Below are 21718 nucleotides of genomic sequence, written 5' to 3'. Positions count from 1 at the left end.
CACACACACACAACCACCACTACCAAACAAACACCCACCTCGCAACAACCCACACAACAACACACACACACAGACATCACATATACCAAATACATACCACAACCATCCCTACATCCCAACACACCACTACTCTAACCACTCGCACACAACTCTACCAAACCTCATAAATCAACATCACATCATTAATCATCTAAATCAACCCACCTCTCATAACAACACTCGCACACCTCACCACACACGCTCACACCACATCTACAAACAATTCCCAACACAGCAACCTAAACACTCCACACGACCCACTCACATAACAAAATGACACTATACAACACAATAAAAATTAAATCACTATAACACTACCCTCTGTAAACGAGGAGTTATGGGGTTGGGGTTTGGTTTATTTATGCAGCCCGCCTCCCAAAATCCCGCACCCAAAACAAAGCGTACCTACCTACAATTTAAAGGGGTCAAATTAAATAAAGGGTTAAAAATTGGTTTTTTCAGCGTGGAACAGCGACTTGATGATTCTTACTAGGTCGAGTATTGAAAATTCAATTATTCTTTTTTACTCTAAGCCATCTTGTGCTAACGGGATATATCTAATATCATAGATATTAGCATTTACTATGAATACTGTAAATGGTTGCAATATGCGTCCGAAATATTTGCTCTACAAGTTATCCAAGCTTACCGCTAAGCATCTGTTACAGTCTATATCAAAATAAACAATATCCTCATATCCAAAATTGTCCTCCAATATTTTACAATATAAAATTCGAAAGTAGATGCAGTATATATATTTCCTGCGCCCAAGACCAATGTGTTGTTGTTTATTATTTTCCGGTGCTTTTGAGCCATATTGCGCGGGAATTTCGAAGGGAAAATACGAGCAAAAGATCGCAGATTCAAAGATATGCGGATGAAGTTAAATCTTTCTGATAAGATTATTTATATATCTATATTTTTTGTTCTTTTCTCATATATTTCCAAGAACATGTCAAAAAACCTTTTCATATTCATGATACATATCAACGCATGAAAATTCTGATAATATTGAACAGAGTTTGATATCTGATATTTTTTTATGTCTGTGATTTTGATGGACTTATGCAAAGATGTGCATATTCCGAAGAGACTTTTCTAAATGAGTATTCGAGTGCAATATCACAATATTACAAGAAATAACATCCCCCAGAAGCTCCCACGAAAATTGATATTGAGTACAGAGCCATTTACAAGCACGTGTTCTGCGATTGCCTTAAAATGCAGATGTAGAAGAAGATCAAAGTATATATGTTGAAAATATATATCCCATAACATAACATTAACCATGATTAAATCAGACATTAGTCATAAAATTTCGAATATGAATAAAAGCAAGCGAAAAGATTTTTTTAATGAGCTATCTCCCATGTAAGTATTACTAATATGACCATAAACTAAGTGCCATAAAGATATGCTTTCCTTTCTTTAAAAAAAAAAGATTACAAAAGAAATCATATTCCTAAATTTGCCCGATTTTTCATCTACCCATTAGTCTAAATGTATTCGAGATAATGAGTGTACTCGAGATAATAGTAATAATAATAGTAGAGTCCACCCTAAAGTGAGCGAGCCCGTTTTCCTTTCTTTAAAAAAAAATGATTACAAAAGAAATCACATTCCTTAATTTGCCCCTTTTTTTCATCTACCCATTAGTCTAAATGTATTCGAGATAATGAGCGTACTCGAGATAATAGTAATAATAGTAGAGTCCTCCCTAAACTCAGCGAGCCCGTTTTCCTTTCTTTTTAAAAAAAATGATTACAAAAGAAATCATATTCCTTAATTTGCCCGATTTTTCATCTACCCATTAGTCTAAATGTATTCGAGATAATGAGTGTACCCGAGAAAATAATAATAATAGTAGAGTCCACCCTAAAGTGAGCGAGCCCGTTTTCTGTCATGCGGCGCTGGAGGCCGATGTGAACGAACGGCGCTTCAGTCAGACTCAGCAGGTAAACAGTGCGGGGCAAGATGGTTCTCGAGAGCACAATTATTTGGTGAGTTTTACGTGTGGTTTGCACCATCTTGGGGGCGTTTTGCAGTGTAGAGTAGCGCGGGAGGGATGTGGGTATGGTTAGGAGGGAGTTTTGAGATCGCAAGAGGTGTACAATCATCGTAACAAAGGTTTGAAGATGGGTGACAGGTCGTGACGCTGCACAATTGGAAAGTCCTGGGAAGAGATTCAGCTTTTATTTGTTAATTTTTTTTAGGTTTCCTCGAAAATTATATGATGAAAAACATACAATTTTGTCTTCGGAACAAAATTTGCAGTTACAACACTACTTAAAACGTGCCCTGTAACATTCTAAATCCGCAAATCATCGTGTTTAGCATGGCTTAGTAATGTGATGTTAATTCTGCACACAAGGCCCGCTCACATTGGCCCCATAGTGCTGGATGTTGGGGCATTATTGGGAAATGATGCAGCCAGGGAATAAGTATATATTTGCTATAATGCCCATTTGGAAATTAAAAAAAAAAAAAAAACTCATCACTGGGTAGTTGAGGCATCATTGTCGAGCTTTTTATCTTTACCATTTTTGTTCCACCGTAACTGCCAACGAAGTATATTGGATTTTATTTCCTGAAGAAGTGGGGGGGGGGGGGATTTTATGCCAAGAAGTCTCCTCCATTATGTGCTCAGTTCATTTATTGCTTCACATAGCTCTTGAAAGAATTGATTGCAGGAACCTTAACCCGACCTAACTGCACCTTTGAAAGCATTCAGTCATGTTTTTGTTTAATATTAATTGAGGAATGGAAAGGAATATGAAGAATTGTCTTGATATGAACCACCTTTTTCTAGAATAGAATTTTTAAAGCCAAAACTCATCATAACTGAGTAAGGAAAGGAAACATGGTAGATATTCATAAAAAAGCTATGTTAGTAAATTCCATAATTGTAGTATTTAGGGTCTTCCCCCTCCATCCTTATGTTTTACTTGATGTGAATTTGGATAATTTTTCTGTATAATGCCCCATTACTAAATACTATAAAAGTGGTTTTGATAGGTTCCTATCACCCTCATATATATTGGATATAATCCATGATTCCACCCCCCTATACCCCACCATCTGGGCATAGAGTAGATCAGGGAAATTGTGGGGTAATATATGTATAAATTGTATTGATATATGACAAAATGTACCTTAGTTTCATCATTTCTGTTTACTGTAAAGTAAAAAAGTTAGTTTTCTTTACGTTTTACTCACCCATGTACCACAAGTACAGCAATCACAGCACAGAGCAATTTTGTAAAGGAATTTTGAAAGCTCTCTTTCTGTTTTTATAATTATTATTATTACTATTATTATTATTACTATTATTATTATTATTATTATTATTATTATTATTATATATACTACCTAGTGGTACCTACCATTATTTTCTCGGACCAATACTGCAGAGACATGCACGCATCTCCAAGATGCAACAACCAACTTGAAACTTCCTCAAAATTCAAACTTGCGGGTTCACTAACAATTAGGAACATGAAAGCACTATGATTGGCCAGTTGATCTAAGGGTAGCTCTCATTGGCTGTTGCTAGTAGAACTAAACATTACAGGTTGATATATGCACAGTAAGGTTTTTACCAGCCTTGAAATAAACTCAGTACAACAGAAGGGTCATGAAGAAAGAAAATACTTTTTTTCTTTTTCTGGTGTATTTCTCCAGAGGTTTTCAATGGGGTTGAGATCAGGTGAGGTACCAGGCCAGGGGTTAAAGTGGCAAATACCTCCGAGATGAAGAGCAATAGTCACTAGTTGCCCAATCTTGTATTAAGAAATTTGCTTGACACACCGCTATCAATGGGTCAAGGTCCATTTAGTTGTGTTGGTTCATTTTCTGGTTCTTTAGGAGGAAGACTAAATGTCCCAGACCGTGGTAGGAGTAGCAACCCCAAACAATGACTGAATCAGGATGCTTAACCCATTAACGATGGGGTTATTTTGGCTCTAAATGGTCGAAATGCCAGGATATTTCAAATGCATAAGCCTAATTCCTCGGGATTCTTAGCCGCACTTGCCACAGCCAAGTGCTATATGCCCGATCACCCAGTGTGCCGGCCAGGAGGATAGCCACGACAAAATATCCCGTCCCTGTTGGCTGACCCTGCCAATACTTAATGTGGTATCTTGTCACCCATCGTTAACAAGTTAACCCATTGCAGACGGAGATAAAATTGCTTGACCAGCCTCCAGGATAGGTTTTATTTTAGAGAGAGACCACTTGAAGCAATATAATTTGAATCATCCCACTCTCTTTCAGTCATTCATTGTAAAACTAGAGCAGTTTTTGTGTTTTATTTTTTTGTGTGTCTTATTGAGTTTTGAGACTTGCTGTTTTAGGGGAGGACAAAAGGCACCTTTATTTTTTCATATTTTTGTGCTGTCATGAACGAATACGAAACATATAACCACCTACAATAAAGATAACAAGAAGAGGTAGGGAAGAGGAATGAAACCTGTGCTTGTGACTGTGAGTGCCACAGTGAAAGGCATCCATATTGGCACAGGAGCACATTTTAGACACTGGGTATGGATTGAGTCACCTTCCTCTTCTCGTTCTGCCTGCACATCCTTCATCGGCGGTACTTTAGAGCAAGGGTTCATCAACTTAGTGTGTGCTATCGCTCTATAGAGACAGTGCTTGCTAGAGACCGTGGATGGGTGCCATTCAAGGCTCTCTCTCCTGCTGGTGCTAGGAAAAAGTGGTGCCATCTAGGTTTCGGACGTTAAGCTTGCACGATATTACGGTAATTGTGGTAATTATGACTGCAGTAGCCATCATCACTCATTCCTTTTTCATAGCAAAATAAAAGAGCACAGTGATCTAAAATCCCCGAACGTCATGTACGTCACGACGCTGTCGTCAGGCTAAAGCTCCTACATCATGTATGTCATGACACCCATCTGCAGTGGGTTAATGGTGTGGCATGTGTACCACAGCTGAAGAGGGCGCTGCCATGTACTCTATTCTCTGGAGTACTTTCCTCCACTGATCTAAAGTCCAATGTCAGTACGGACAAGTGAAATTATTTGCCCATGGCAATTTTTTACCCAGGGTTTTGGAGTAGCATCGTATCTGTAGTATATAAGCGTTTTGTGCTTTTTGGAGCGTATGTACTACCACATTACTAAGTTTTTTTTTCTGTTTTTTTCTTTTCTGTCAGAGTCAACTGGCACTCCACCTTTCTCCCGATGGTATTTAGGGTCCTCTGTGAAAGCAGCTTTTTCTTCTCAGGCCTTGTCTGATGGGTTGGGTAGGGACCACGTCCAGTGGGGGCGAGGTGTAACAGACATCCCTAGAATTAACCCATTTGTGCTGGATGACGTGGTGACACGTTTCGTGGATTTTGCCTCAGACGCCGTGATGAGATATCTGGGCAAAGCCAGCGCTCGGGATGAGCGAGCGGGCAGCCCAGGCTCATGGCTTGTGTGCCCGAGAATCTCTAGGCGTTAGGCTTATGCGTTCCAAAACCCCAGCATTACCACCATACAAAGCCGAAATTGTCCTGGCGTGAATGGGTTAACACAAGGAGAAAGGGAATTTTATAAAGCACAATTTTATATGCATTCCACCTCCCTCACTTACTGCTGATTGTTTTTCAATAGATATGAACTTACTTGTGAAAGAGCCATCAGGTAAAACAAAAAGACATCAGAGTGGGGTGAAGCCCCTGCTTGGCTAGGGCTAATCTCAAAGCCAGGTAAGGTTAGGTCAGTCGTTGGGTTTGGATTTTGTAGACCAAGAATTACACCTAATACAGTGCATTCAAAATTCCTGGCAAAATTTGCCAGGAAGTGTACCACCCGTCCAGAGAGGGTTAATAAACATCAATAGGATACCAGTTTTCAGTGGATTATCTACCCCACAGCTTCCCTGAGATACTTCATGCCCAGCATATCTATTGGATCTAATATTATTGTGTTGCAACAGTAGAAACACAATTACAAAGCCGTGAATATCTATAGATCTTATCCTACTTTTCTTATATATGGCTCTTCCAAACAAGTGCACATCAAGCAAAACAAAAAAGCATCAGTAGATTGTTGTAAAGCAACTCTTGCAAATATTATATCAGATAACTTCTTTGTTTTCATTTTGAAAAGTGTCTTGGATTTCTTCCACTTTTTGATTCCATGCAATATTTTCCATGAAAGCATTATTGTTATTAACCCTATGATGACGGTGTGTCACAGCCGTGTGACACAGTTAAATTCCCGATGCCGGGGAGTCATGCCAGTGTGACGTTTCCAATGCAATATTGCAATGGCCCGGCATAGAGGTTTTCGCATAGTGCGTGCCCCGTCAGGAAAGGGTTAATTAAAACTACACCCAATTTACTTATCCACATAGCACAACATGTGCACAGTGATTGTGGTTGCTTCCACAGTTAACAATACTAAAGCTAAAAGGAAAATAGACAAATTCCACATACTGCATAGAGTTTGGACTTGTTTCTTATTTGACAATGTACCTCCTGGATGCTTCATTAATTTGTATCCCTTACTGTAACCAATACAGGAAATACAAATCCTCACAAACTTTACCAGAAAGTGGAAAATGCAGCTAAAAGCCAGGAACTCTTTGCTTGTCAAGCATAAACAAAGGGTGTTACAATAAAGTAGTAAGAAACAATTTTCACTCAGAGGAGGGGCTGTCTTTTAGTCACAGTGTGCTATTAGTCACAAGTATAATAATCATGTGGGGTCATGATTAAAAAATATTTCTTCCCTGGTGTGCAGTTTATAACACATGGCGTACATGACGTTTGGTGATTTTAGATCACTGTGCTGTTTTATTCTGCTATGAGTAAGTGATGATGACTATTGCAGTCATAATTACTTTAATTACTGTAATATCAAACAAACCTAACATCCAAAACCTAGATGGCACCATTTTCTTTTAGTGAGAGAGAGCCTTGAATGGCACTCATTCTCGGGCTCTAGCAAGCACTTTATAGAGCGATGGCACGCAGCAAGTTACCGACTTCTTGCTCTAAAGTACCACCAAGGAAGGATGTGCAAGAAGAACAAGAAGAGGAAGGTGACTGAAACCATACCCAGTGTCTAAAATGTGCCCCTGTGCCAGTAAGGATATCTTTTACTGTGGCACTCAGTCCTAAGGACAGGTGTCCTTTCTCTTCCCTACTTCTTCACGTTATCTTCATTGTAGATGTTAAATGATTCGTATTCATTCATGACAGTACATAAATATGAAAAAATAAGGTTGCTTATTTGTCCTCTCATAAAACCAATACTTCTATAAAGAAAATATTGAGCTGATATGGATCCTATACTATAATTTTAGTCAACTTCAGCATTGATAGAGCCTGTCATATGACACATATAAGTCTCTCAGTACAATAAAACACTCAAAAATAGCTCTAGTTTTATATGAGTAACTGAAATAGAGTGGGAAAAGTCAAAATATGTTGTGTAAAGCTGCCTCACTCTGAAATAAAAACTCATCCTAGAGAATGGGCTAGAGAATCTCTCCCATCCACAATGGGCTAAAATAACATATTTTTGCCAAAGTTTGAAAATCTCATTGCTCAGAAATTTAATTACTTTGAATGTATTATCAGCTGCTATATGAGGTACTCTGTGTACTTTAAACTTGTATCTCATTGGAAGAAGTGCAATGGAACATCTTATTGCATTAGAACCATTCAGAGCAAACCAAATAGCCTGGAGTGTTTGAACATACACCAAGAAATGGGCCCTAAATTGGGAAGAGACTGTATTGTCTGAAAAAAGTTTTTCTCAACCAATGTACTGTAATCCTTTGATCCAACTGTTACATTTACTGCATTGGATGCATGTGAAATAAATGCACCCCTAAATTTATTTATTTATTTTCTTGTTTACAGTTAAATCTTTTCTTGTTTCTATGTAAGTAATGAACAAGGGCTGGTAGCAAAGTAGAAAGACAATAACTTTAGCAACTAAAGCTTTAGACAAAACAAGAAAGTATAAGTTGTCTCTCACACTCTAGTGTGTATATGATATTGCTTTTGTCCCATTTATCAGGGTACTAAGTCTATTGAAATGTAATATGCATTTTTCTTATTTTTTATTTTTTTGTTTTTCAGTGTTGACAATAGTGAATATATGCGAAATGGAGACTATGTACCAACACGTCTCCAAGCCCAGCAAGATGCAGTTAACACCATATGCCGTTTTAAACTTCGGTCAAACCCTGAGAACAACGTTGGCCTCCTCACTTTAGCCAAGTAAGTTACATGTATGATAATCTATTGTTATTTAAAACAGATTAAATTTAAACATATTAGTTCCTCCTAGTTTGATATTTTAACTTACTGCATTCATTGAAAAATATTACAGGGTCAGTTCTAATGGATTACCACTCAATGACAATTAAAACTCATGGATAGATTCATAAACATGAAAATTGGTAAACATTAGAGTGTAGAGTAATGGTCTGCAACTTTGAATTGTTTGGTAATAAAAAATCAGTGCTAATCATATGGTAATTATATTAACCCTTCTGAGATGGGGCACATCCTAAGACATTTGGCCGGGGCTGGATATCTTGTTGTTTTCTGTTATTTTCTAGACTGACGGCATGATAATTATGAGTCTATATATGATATTATAGCAAAGTGATAATTATCATATTGTATGGTGCATTAGTTACACAACTGAAAGAATAACTGGATTTTATTTTGAACCAAAGATCATGAAAAGGGCCTGCTGTGGAAGGGTTAAAGAAATTGACAAATTATTATTTTCATGTAACCAAACACTGTTGACTTCATATGAAATAGGAACATTAGAAGTGTTTTAAATACATAATTGAATACATACATATATGTACGTATGTACGGCCAGCCACATACAAAACAAGTTTATACATATTTGGCAGTAGGGTTTGTGCTGTTGATACACCTGGTAATGTAGTAGCCTAAAATTATGAATGACATTAAATATCATTGGTGATTGGTTCTTTCCTTGTCTGTTAGGAACTATTTTCAATCCACAATAATGTTGCCTTTTATAAGTTAGTAAGATCATTCCATAGACTGATCTATTTAAAGGTAATGCTAATATAGGTTTCATAGAGATTTAAAACTTCATTTGAAAAGTCTCCATGGCTGTGGTATTTAGCTATTATTCTTAAACTAGCTATTTGTCTAGTTAGATCATTCCAGGGCTCAGATAATCTGACAAGACACTACAAATATAAGCTTATTTTTGTCATATTATCCTTTATATGTGCACACATAGACACGCTCTTGTTTTTATATGTTCTAAGGAAATTTCTAGCATAAGTAATACTTTTCTTCTAGTACTGAGGTCCTTGCAACACTGACTACAGATGTTGGGAAGATCCTAACCTCACTGCATAAAGTTATGCCTAATGGATTCATCAATCTCCTGACTGGTATACGAATTGCTCATGTAAGTGTTTGGTGTCAGCCCCTGGAAATATCTTTGGGATGAAGTCTTTTGCTTGTTCTCCAACCTTTTTATTCTGTAACAATTGCTAGGACTTTATTAAATTATCAACACTGTTCTCAGCTTATTGAATAAAGAGATAATGAATTTAGAGATTGTGCATTTAGGTGAAAGCATTTTGATAATTATTGGCCTTTACTTTAACAGTTAGCGCTGAAACATCGTCAGAGTAAAAACCACAAAATGCGCATTGTTGCCTTTGTGGGAAGCCCAATTGAGGCTGATGAAAAGGAAATCATTAAGGTAGCTAAACGCCTCAAGAAGGAGAAAGTTAACATTGACATTGTTAACTTTGGTGAGACAGTGAGTACACAAAAAAAATTATTTGTTGATTTATGGTGTGTGTGCTTGATTGCACATACACTACATGTTTTCCAAGTTTGTCATCTGCAGGTCTAATTAGTGCATAATTTAAATGAAAGAAAATATTCTCTAAATTTTACATTAGGAAAGATATTACCAGCAGTATAAGTCTTCACACATCAATGATAGAGACTGTCTCATAATGAAAAAACATTAAATTTCTTGGTCCAGGATATCAACCAATCTCTGCTGGAGGCCATGGTAAGCACCATCAATGGCCGAGAGGGTGGTGGATCCCACTTGGTCACTGTGCCTCCATCGCCTCACCTGGCAGATGCTCTCCTATCCTCACCTATTGTCCAGGTCTGTATTAGGGGTATCATGGAATATTAGGAAATTCCCGTTTAGAGAATTTCCACTTGGTTCACTGTCAGAAACAGTTAAAAAGAGAGTGACTTCCTGAAACTTTTTAATCAATATGTTATTGTCAAGGATGTTATATTTCTAGTGACCTATCTATGTACAATGAAGCCTATATGGTATGTTAGAGCTACCTAGTCCTTGCAGCATTTTTCATACTGGATGACTTCTCTTGCCAGAACACTGGTTTAAAAGCAATGTTGGTCCATGGAGTTTTCAGATTATTATTTATGAAGGCTTTATGACTGAGAACCCCCTTCTCAATTCTTTATGAATCCTGAGGTCACATTTGTCGCTTCATATTCGCTTCATATTCAAGGGATTGAAGTATTCAAAAGATATTCAGAAGTGTGCCTGATTCTCTGTTTATTTGTAAAAAAAAAAAGATTAAAATAACCTAATGAGCCTATACTCTGTTTTTTTTTAATAATTAACACAGCAGTATTTTAGAATTTATTGTTTCTTCCTTACAGGGTGAAGATGGAGGATCCGCAGCAACCTTTGCAACAGGCGGAGGCTTTGAGTTTGGTGTTGATCCCAACGAGGATCCAGAACTGGCACTGGTGAGCCATCGCAATCATCCCTGAGACAATTCTTATAAAACTTGATTAAAGGATAGGAAGTAAAAGCACCTGCAGATCATATAGTGTATTCTATAAAGTGGAAAATTGTTGATATTGACTGACTTTTGTATATTTTTTGTAAATGCACTGTCTCTTTTCTAGGCTCTTCGTGTGTCTATGGAGGAACAACGGCAGAGACAGCAGGAAGAGGAAAGGCGTGCTGCCCAGGAATCCGCAGCAAAGGCTCCATCTACTGAAGCTGCACCTCAGCCACCTGCCACAACACCAACACCACAACCTGCTGCAACAGACGGTATTTCAGAAATTTCATTACATCAATATGTCTGTGTTTGAAACCTTAGAATGTCTTAAACTGATTTTAAGCATTTTGTGCCAAAAAATGGTATATGCACATTAACTCATTTGCGGCAGAGCTTATATTTGCTCCCGCCGGCAAGATAAAAAGTGCACACAGCATTCCACTGCGATGCCATGCTATGCTGCGCCTCTCAGAGCTCTTTTCACCTGCTCAGTTCAGTGATAAGAGGAGGTTTTTGTGTTGGTTCATATTATTTTTGCAAGTGAAGAAAAATATGTCTATGCAAATGGAATTGCAATGAGTATATACATATATAATGATGTAAAACATTAGTTTAGAGGGAGAGATCACGATGTGATTGGACATCATCCAGCAGGACCAAAATATTCCCATTATGTGTTAACACTTCATCTGGTGCAAATGGGTTAAGGGCAATATTTTCTCAATATAACAGAAAAAATAGCATCATCTGGGATAACTCTTGCCATTTCAAATTTTAGCCGCAGGTGGTCAGTCTGAAGAGGAGATGTTACAACAAGCTCTTGCAATGTCATTGGAGGTTGGTGCTGGTGGAGCAACACAAGCTAAAGGATCTGCTGCTGCCAAACCAGCTGCTGCTCCCAAGGCTGCCCCTGCTGCTGCTGTTCCAGACTTTTCTGCTATGACAGAAGAAGAGCAGATAGCATATGCAATGCAGATTTCAATGCAGGACTGTGGTAAGTATTTTATATTGATTTAATCACCACATATGCCAAGGCTATGAGCATTAGATAGAGAACTTTATTGTCAAGAAGTATTATACTAGGTCATAGGGACAAACCAGAGATACTAATGAATAGTGATAATAGTATGTAGTTAATAATAATAAGTAATAGAATGAATTCTGTAATAATCTGATATATACAAATAAATAAGGAAATGATGACAAGATTGTAGTGTAATTAGGCAAACCAGTAGTAAATAAGTATATAATAAAGAATTATAGAAGAGTAAATTATGATTGAATAAGTCAAATCATATATTATAATACATTGACTGTACTGTTTAAGACAAACTGGTAGTTATTACAGACCCAGGTTTTTATTTTGCATAATGATAGCTGTCATAAAAGGATTTCTGTCAACAGTGTGAATAATCTAAGGTAGCAGTTTTTTAGGCATTTACAGGTTATGATTCACAGGGTTTCCTCAAATTTTTAGAAGTTAGGCTTATAAAGGAGTAAATCTGTAAATCCTCTCAATTAATTTCATATCCATTTCCCTCACTCACCCAATATTAGGAGATAATAATTGAAGTTAATTAATGAGTACATTTGCTTTGAAGCTGAGCCAAAGGAGGAACCCATGGATGTTGATACACCAAGCGAAGACAGAGGTGCAAAGGGAGCAAAGGAGAGCAAAGAGGTAAGTAGTTTGCTGTTTTGGATTTTCTTTTTTTAAAGACAAACTTATTCAATAGAATTTCTAATTTGATTTATACATTTTCTCTTTTCTTTTCTCATTTAACAGGTAAAGAAAGAGGAGGAGGAACAGGATTTCTCTCAGGTCATGGCAGATCCAGCCTTCCTAGAGAGTGTCCTGCAAAACTTGCCAGGGGTTGACCCCCAGAGCCAGGTTGTCAAAGAAGCTGTAGGGTCTCTCACTCAACAAGACAAGGATAAAGAGAAGGATAAGGATAAGAAGAAAGATGAGAAGAAATAAGATATTTTTATATGTGTAAGGAGAAAATTATCCTGATAGCATTCTGGCTCTCAGCTCAACTTCAAGTGTTTTCTTCTTTGAGAATATTTTCTCTTTTTTTGTGCAAACTGGGGGAACATTTGTTTATACGTGTGAAATATTCACTGTGTAAATTTATATGTAAAGCCTTTTGTTTTGAGTTTTAGTTCTAGGGATTTTTTTTTATATAAGGTGGAACTTTAAGTTTAGACATAAAATAACCAGAAGCTGAGAGGCTTCCCCCAGAAGCTCACTTAAATTCAAACATATATTTCCAGTGTCAAAAGTGGTCTTGAAAAATGTTATTCACTTCTCATGGCTACTTTGCAGTGTGTCTGTTCTTCAGCAGCCTTACAGCTCTGCTCTGAATAGGCCATTATAAATATTCTGCATTGGCTGTTGGTCCATGTTTTGAATGGCCAATTTAAAGTACATGAATAAAGCTTAAATAGAATTAAAAGGAGTTTTATTTCTATTCATACATGTTTGTGGTGGGTAGTCTGGTAACATATTTGGATGGTTTCTACCATTTCTACCAGTCAACAAAATATTTGGTTTGAATGAGGCAAGATAAATTATTTTAACTAAAATATGCAACTTAGGTAATACTAAGCAGATGGTGTGCAACACCTTTTCAAGTAACCTTATGATAATTACTAATGCAATAATCCTTGTGCAACATATATTCATTTACTTACCATTCAAATGATATTAGCTCTAGGTAAATGTAGTAAAGATAAAACTATGATAGTTACTCCTACAATACAAAGATTTCTATAACCATTAATGTTTTGCTTTTGTATTTTGAAAATATATATTAACCCATTGAGTACGGGTGTCATGACATACATGACGTAGGAGCTTTGGGCTGACGACGGGCGTCATGACGTACACGACGTTCGGGGATTTTGGATCACTGTGCTATTTTATTTTGCTATGAAAAAGGAATGAGTGATGATGGCTACTGCAGTCCTAATTACTATAATTACCGTAATATCGTGCAAGCTTAACGTCCAAAACCTAGATGGCACCACTTTTTTCTAGCACCAGCAGGTGAGAGAGCCTTGAATGGCACCCATCCACGGTCTCTAGCATGCACTGTCTGTATAGAGCGATGGCACACACTAAGTTGATGAACCCTTGCTCTAAAGTACCGCCGATGAAGGATGTGCAGGCAGAACCAGAAGAGGAAGGTGACTCAATCCATACCCAGTGTCTAAAATGTGCTCCTGTGCCAATATGGATGTCTTTCACTGTGGCACTCACAGTCACAAGAACAGGTTTCATTCCTCTTCCCTACCTCTTCTTGTTATCTTTATTGTAGGTGGTTATATGTTTCGTATTTGTTCATGACAGCACAAAAATACGAAAAAATAAAGTTGCCTTTTGTCCTCCCATAAAACAGCAATACTTCTATCACATTGAGTATAAAGAAAATAATGAGCTAATATGGATAACATACTACAATTTTAGTCAACTGCAGCACTGATAGAGCCTGTCATACGGCACATATAAGTCTCTAAACTCAATAAAACACACAAAAAATAAAACACAAAAACCGCTCTAGTTTTACAATGAATGACTGAAAGAGATTTGGATGCTTCAAATTATATTGCTTCAAGTGGTCTCTCTCTAAAATAAAACCTATCCTGGAGGCTGGGCAAGCAAATTTATCTCCGTCTGCAATGGGTTAATTGGAGGAAACATTTCATAAAAAAAATAGAAAAATAAAGTAGCCAAATACAGAACTACTACCCCCCAAATACAAGAAATAAGTTTACTTGTACTTCAGTATACTTTTTTTTTTCTTATTTTTCATGGATACTAGCTGCTACGGATATACCCCCACTTCTTAAAAGCCATAGTTGAAAACACTGTGTGTGTATACCGCAGTTGAAAACATCTTGTGCGGCCCTAAATAAATTTGGTCATGCTGAGCAATGGTAATAGGTGGTCAGCAGTCATTACAGTATGAAAGTTGAAAGGGAAAAAGTGTTGTACAGCATATTAATTGTTATGTACATAAAAAAAAAAATGCAGAGAAATGTAACAGACTACATGAGTGGCAGCCAGGGCCCATATGTCACATGGCGTCTTTGTCATTCCATGGCTAACATCAAACCACTAGGCAGTATCTATAATTTAGCTCATTACCAGCACAGGAATCCATTTTACAACCCAAAGGTGCCACCCATGCATGTAGGAGACAGAATTGATAGCGCATTACCTGCCAAATCATACCAACTAAGGAAAATCTAAATTGTGTTCCATACTGGATTTTATTGAGCATATCACAATTCCAATATTTTTTGTTTGTTTGAAAGAATGACAGCAATACATTTATATTTATATTGCCACATGAATTAAGTGATTGACATTTGTGCTGTACATAAAGGCCTTTTTCTTTTTCCTTAATACATAGGCTGTATAGCAACCTAGAATTTCATCAAAATATATAAAGGATGTATCTGCTGTATCCTCAAATATTAAATATTGCTAAATCTTTTTTTATTTCCACTAGATATATCTATTATTTCAGTATTTATGTGACCATAAGGATCATCTAGTTCTTGTTCTAGAAGTTTTAGTTCATCTCTGTGTATGTTTTTGTTCTTCTTTGAAACTTAATATCTTCATTTTGTATTATTTGTTTTCACTTCTATATCAAGCATCACAATAATACATTATTTTCATACCATCACAATCTGAGTAAGCAACATTGTGTTTGTTCTAGAAAGTACACAATTTTCTGTTTACTATGCAAACTTCAAAAATATTTTTGTCCTGCTGTGTCACCAAATTTGTCTACATGTGGTACATTCTCAAAAAAATGGGGGCTATATATTATGACAACAGCAGGGTAACAAAAATGATCACATCTAAAAATGTGCAAGTTACTCCTACAATACCACTGATGCTCTAGAGCTGTGTTTTCCCCTAATATTTTCATTCCTAGACAATTCTTGTACTTGGAAATCAGGAGCTTGCATTATTATCTGACAGTGTACTGAATATTTCTGAATGCGAAAGGGGAATAGATTTTCTACTGTTGATTATATAAATAGAAGTAAACAAATTAAGAAATAAGAATCAGGCAACAAATAATAACAATGCACTTCTATATTTATTACTGATTTTACAGTAAACTATTAATACACATACATTTATGCATATTAGAGACAAAGTTCAGCTATCAACTGTAATAAAGGATATATAAATTCCTTTACATAGACATTATGTTATTTAAGCAATATACTAAAACAAGTCAACAATTTCATATATACTCAATTAATCTAATGGTACTTTTGAAACCTATACACAAGGAAAAAGTGAACCCAATGATATAATAAATGTTTATTCCTGTGAGTCTCCCTTCAGTTTCTGGCACAAAATTTTACCACCTGGAGTCGTCAAAGTTTCAATCTTTGGAAGATGTGGAGATAAAATATCCTTAACAGAGTTAATGATCTTGCTTATCTCTGTCTCAATCATGCACACTAACATGAAGCACCCTCGATTTGAATCAAGCCAGCTACTGAGTACATTTCCAACAGTCTTTAGCAATTGCTCACTAAATGTCGGCTTATCCTTTGCATACCGGTTTTTATCAAATTTTATTATCTTTGTAAGCATTTTTGTTGTGTGAGCCACCTCCAGGACATGATCCTTCATTCCTTCCTCATAAGGTGTAGCACACAACTCGGCCAACTGACCAAATATAGTGCTCACATAACTTCCTGGAAGTGTCTCTAATGCTGCTGCAATGAAGAGTGTCCAGTTTGCATTGAAGGCCCAGCTCTCTATGTTACCACTCAAGAGGGATAAAATGCCATCAGCTGCAACTTCTTGAATTTCCCTCTGCCTGATATCTGCATCTTTACGACTGTAAGCATTGCCATCTCCAGGTTTCAACTGGTCTACAACAGCAGGCTGGAAGAACAAAGGACTGCGTGGTGCTACAATGTACCGCAAGACACGTAGTCCAGAATCTGCACTCACTAAATTTTCAATACCCTCCATGAGCTCCTTCATAACAACACTTTTTATGAAAACTGTATCATCCATACAATCAAACGCAGCTAGTAGAACCATATATCCTTGGGGATCTGTGGCTAATTTGACCATGTGAGTTCGGAAACTTTTCAATATGACCTTCCTGTCTTTTCCTGTCCCGTGCCACAGGCATATCATGGCCACACGAGCTCCATCCCTGGTGTGTACAATGGGAAGCAATGATTCACGTAAGGATTCAATCATGGCAGTCCTGTCTGCTACTGAACAGAATGTAAGATAATCACGAAGCAGCGTGTGCACCATTGTATTAGTAAAAACACCTTTATCAATAATGGGTTGTAATGCACTACGCAGGTCTTTGAGGATGATCTCTTTCTTTAGAGGATTTAAATTTAGGGCATCTTCTAGACATCGAATGTTTTCATTGGGAAACAGGCGGAAACTTGGCCCATAGAACTCTTGGGTCATCAAAGAACGTTGTTTGGCATTGGCATAGTCATTATATGCTAATTCTACAACATCACAAGCAATTTTATTTTTCATCAGTGTGGCAGTATGCCCCTTCAATGATTTTATAACAAAATCTTTCTGATCCCTAGACCCATAACGAAGAATCTTCAGCACAAAAAAGCGTGAGTACTTATTCTTGCTCATTTCAAGAATATCATCCTTCATTTCTTTAAACAATTCTGTACGATACTGCTCTCCTCCAACAGCCATTAATGTTTCAATGACCCTCACTGTGTCATGAGAAAAGATGACTGACTTGACCTTCCCTTTCACTAGGTTCCAGAGCTCATTGCACAACTCATTTTTCCTCTCTTTCTTGCAGTTGCTTTGGCGAAGCTCCTCCCAAATCTTCTTACTTTTCACTCCTAACATATATGATTCACTTCCACCCTTCCACTCTTTCCTCTTCTCCTTCTTCAATTTTGCTTCAGCTTTTACAGCCTTCCAGTCTTTTTTACGATGCTTTCCTTCATCATCTTCAGCCTTCCGCTTGACTCCTGTAGCCTCACCTTTAATGAGAAAAAAAGGTATAAATTAAAGTCACTTTAACCATTGCAATAATACTCACATCACCTTGTAATGTTATCTAAATTAAGAAACTAGACATATATATATAATCTACTAGAAGCAAATGAATATAAAAGAAACATCTAGGGGATACAAAGACTGTACATGCTCTACTTTTCTCTGTGACACAACACACCAGAATTAAAACATTCCCCTAGAAGATAAGAGAATACAACAAGTGGAGGTTAAATGGCCTTGTTGGAGCCCTGACAGGAATGGAAGGTAAGGTATTAGCTTCAATCATTGGATGTATCAATCCTTATAATAAATGATTGCATTTTTTCTCCTTCACTTCTACAGATTATTTTATATAGCAGTGTCATTTCAGTTCACTTTTAATGCAAATTTCTCTCTATCTATATCTTTACATGGTCCTATTACTAGCAGCAATACATGAAGATATCTACCAGTTATTGACTTCCAAACAGCTGCCCCACCTCTTCAACAATACATTAATTCAATGTGGTCATTCTATTAAACCACTGATGATGGGGACATTATGGTTTTATTTGATCATTATATATAAATCAATTGCATACCATACATGACACAGGAACTTTGGCCTGACAACAGGCATCATGACATACATGACATTGGGTGATTTTGGAGCACTGTGTTATATTATTGTACTTTGTAGTTTTGCTGTTTTGTTGTTTTATGATAAAAAGCAAATTCATTTGTTTTGTATTGGTGTACTGTTGTGAACGAATATGAAAAACATAACCATCCACAATGACGATGACATGAAGAGGTAGGGAAGAGGAAGTAAACCTGTGCTTATGAATGAGTACCACAGTAAATAGCCATTATGTGCACAAGGGCACAATGTAGACACTGTGCATGATTCGAGTCACCTTCCTCTTCTCATTCATCCTTCATCGCCTGTACTTTAGAGCAAGAGGTTGGCAACTTGCTGTGTGCCATCACTCTATAAGGATAGTGCTTGCTAGAGACCATGGACGGGTGCCATTAAAGGCTCTCTCTTCTGCTGGTGCTAGAAAGTGGTGCCATATAGGTTTTGGATGTTAGGTGAAATCCATTTTGGTTAATATGGCAATTATAGTAATTATGACTGCAATTGTCATCATCACTCACTCACTATTCCTAGCACAGTAAAATAACAGTGATCCAAAATCCCCAAATGTCAGACCAAAGCTCCAGCATCATGTATGTCATGACACCCATCCACAATGGGTTAATACTGCAAACATTATAATTACTATCATTGTTGTCATTATGATGATAACGGTAATAATAACAAGAATCAGTAATCAATATTAATTTATAAAATGGAGCAAACAAGTGAGACCATATCAAACCAAATTGACTGTGAATGTATACATGCACTCTCATTGGTAAATGCTTACAAGACACCCACACATCACCATTGGCATGCTTTAGAACTCAAGGAAACTGGAAAAAAACAAGCATACACCACATACATTTGGCCAAAATAGAGCTGGTAGAACCCCCAGGCAATTTACTGTTAAAGATGAAACCAATCCAAGCTCTATCTTTCCAGATTAAATGTGCTGGAATTTTGTTGTTCTTTGTCCAAGAGCTAAAAACAAGGAGGCAGTAGCAATCACTTCAAACTGCAACAGTGAAGGGATATACCAGTTACACTATAAAGTGTCACTGGAATTCATCTAATTTCAGTGAAATAAGGCACACATATTGTGAACTATCAAAGATAATAGGTGGTACCTCACAATAATAAATCTGTTGATTAGTTTTTAAATCTTTTTTTTTTTTTGTGTGTGTGTTCATTCAACTCAAAATAGGAAGTTCTGGATTCTGACCCAGGCAAATTTGATAACTTATTTAACATTTTGACTACTAATAGTTCATAGTGTATCCAAAGGGTGCTGTTAGCCCAATGTCCCTAGAGGAGACAGAATTTGCAAAGATTGAAGTTTGCTGGACCAACGATCCCTCAAAACCCATAACTATATAATACACAGTTAAACATGGTTTAGTACTGCACTCTCGGGCTTATCCCTGAGGGTGGCACAGGTTTGACACCAGGTCAGGGAAGTATGTTATACATTATACAGGGTGCGTACAAAGAAAATTTGGAAAATTACTTAGAGCTGACTGGAGAAATATAACCCTCTTGGAAGTCACTGAGAATGTCTTGTAATATTTGCCTCATATATTAAAATAAAGTCAATCTGACTAATTTCCTTACTAGAAACTCATTTATTATAATGTACTTGATAGAATATTCCTTTGAGTCATATTTTGCATCTGAATTGTTGCAATTTATTGTGGCTAGCTTGAAAAAGCTTTGTAAATAAAATAAAAATTGAAAAGGAGCTGAAGTTAGAATGAGAAGAGGAAGATGACCCTGACCATGTCCAGTGTCCACACTGTGCCCAAGAGCCAGTCCAGCTGCTTTTGCTGTGGCACTCCCAGTCCTATACACAGGTTTAATTCCTCTTCCCCACCTCTTCATGTAATATCAGCTGTGGATGGATTTTTCTTTCATATTTGTTTATGAAAGTCCATGAATACAAAAAAAATGAAGTTACTCTTTGGCCTCCCATAAAACGGCATTACTTTAATCACACTGAGTATAAAGAACATAATGAGGGACCCTATACTATAATCTTAAACTACTGCAACATTACTAGAGCCCGTCATATAGCACATATAAGTCTCACAATACAATAAAACACAAAAAAGACAGACAAAAAAATATTGCTTTAGTATCATAATAAGTGAATGGAAGAAAGGTTGCGATGTTGCAAATATTTTTCCTTGTGCTGAAATAAAGATCATATAAGTTGTCATACAGGTGACACTAGTACCCATCGTCATACAAGTGACACTAGTACCCATCGTCATACAGGTGACACTAGTACCCATCGTCATACAGGTGACACTAGTACCCATCGTCATACAGGTGACACTAGTACCCATCGTCATACAGGTGACACTAGTACCCATCGTCATACAGGTGACACTAGTACCCATCGTCATACAGGTGACACTAGTACCCATCGTCATACAGGTGACACTAGTACCCATCGTCATACAGGTGACACTAGTACCCATCGTCATACAGGTGACACTAGTACCCATCGTCATACAGGTGACACTAGTACCCATCGTCATACAGGTGACACTAGTACCCCTCCTGGGGGTATGGGGAAGCAAATCTATTTCCATCGGCAATCAGTTAACCTAAATACTGTCACATATCAAAAAGTACACTCCCTGTGTCAGAAGCTCTTAGTGATATTTTTGTGCACAAATTGAATCTATATTTTGCCCAAATGTTTGAAAAAATCATGAGAAATTTCTAATACAAAGTATATAGTTGCTATGATGTGAGTTGTGTGTGTAAACAGTCACACAAGTGGTCCGAGCAATGTTGCTTATTGTTTACACTGTCTGTCCCTCCCACTTGCAATTCTTCACTTTCACCAAAGTCCAATAGGCTTTACTATTTTCACTAATGCACTTATATCCTCATTGTCTTTCATCGCTGACATTATTGCTATCTCCCTCTGCTACAGAATTAGTATCTTTTCTACTACTAAGGGAATGCAAACAACAAAATACAACAAAATTGTCAATATGCATATAAATAATTATTAGCATAGCAGACTTCATAGACAAATCTATTAACAAAAAAAATGCTTTTAAAAAATTTAAATGTATACTTGTTGTATTGAATATCGGATGTCTTACTCAAACGTAACAATCTGGATGTAAAACAACTGGACCCCCATTATAATATGTATGTGTGCATATGTATAAGTATAT

At 37.0% G+C, this 21718-nt stretch overlaps 2 protein-coding genes across 3 annotated transcripts in view; one reads left to right on the top strand and one right to left on the bottom strand.

Moving 5' to 3' along the window:
- The first annotated feature begins 1916 nt into the window (after positions 1–1916).
- On the top strand, positions 1917–13313 carry Rpn10 (regulatory particle non-ATPase 10). Of its 2 annotated transcripts, none has more exons than XM_043025879.2 (10): positions 1917–2039; positions 8144–8284; positions 9362–9473; positions 9678–9833; positions 10065–10196; positions 10727–10816; positions 10979–11129; positions 11636–11851; positions 12459–12538; positions 12644–13313. In XM_043025879.2, exons 1-10 carry the CDS (start codon positions 2014–2016, stop codon positions 12833–12835), a joined length of 1296 nt encoding a protein of 431 aa, XP_042881813.1. In that variant the 5' UTR covers positions 1917–2013; the 3' UTR covers positions 12836–13313. The 2 variants fall into 2 exon arrangements, with proteins under 2 accessions (XP_042881813.1, XP_086402647.1); XM_086546521.1 differs by having other exon boundaries at positions 9678–9835; positions 10061–10196.
- Positions 13314–15963: 2650 nt separating this feature from the next.
- Positions 15964–21718, bottom strand: part of peng (Pumilio and CPL domain-containing protein penguin) — a 6542-nt gene continuing 787 nt past the window's right edge. The window contains exon 2 of the mRNA XM_043025876.2: positions 15964–17886. Coding sequence (XP_042881810.2) covers positions 16208–17886 — 1679 coding nt within the window. The 3' untranslated portion in view covers positions 15964–16207. The remainder of the gene's footprint in view (positions 17887–21718) is intronic.

The sequence above is a fragment of the Penaeus japonicus genome, unplaced genomic scaffold (genome assembly GCF_977035675.1).
Source record: "Penaeus japonicus unplaced genomic scaffold, GWHDUDI00000001_assembly GWHDUDI00000018, whole genome shotgun sequence".
In the NCBI taxonomy this organism is placed as follows: Eukaryota; Metazoa; Arthropoda; class Malacostraca; order Decapoda; family Penaeidae; genus Penaeus; species Penaeus japonicus.
Note: the sequence above shows the minus strand (reverse complement) of the source record. Positions and strands in the feature narration are given on the sequence as shown.

Excerpts from the sequence above, each read along its gene's own strand:
- Rpn10 (XM_086546521.1), top strand. The coding sequence starts at position 2,014 with ATGGTTCTCGAGAGCACAATTATTTG. Across the intron at positions 8,285-9,361 it reads GGCCTCCTCACTTTAGCCAA|TACTGAGGTCCTTGCAACAC; the intron begins GTAAGTTACATG and ends CTTTTCTTCTAG. Across the intron at positions 11,852-12,458 it reads GATTTCAATGCAGGACTGTG|CTGAGCCAAAGGAGGAACCC; the intron begins GTAAGTATTTTA and ends TTTGCTTTGAAG.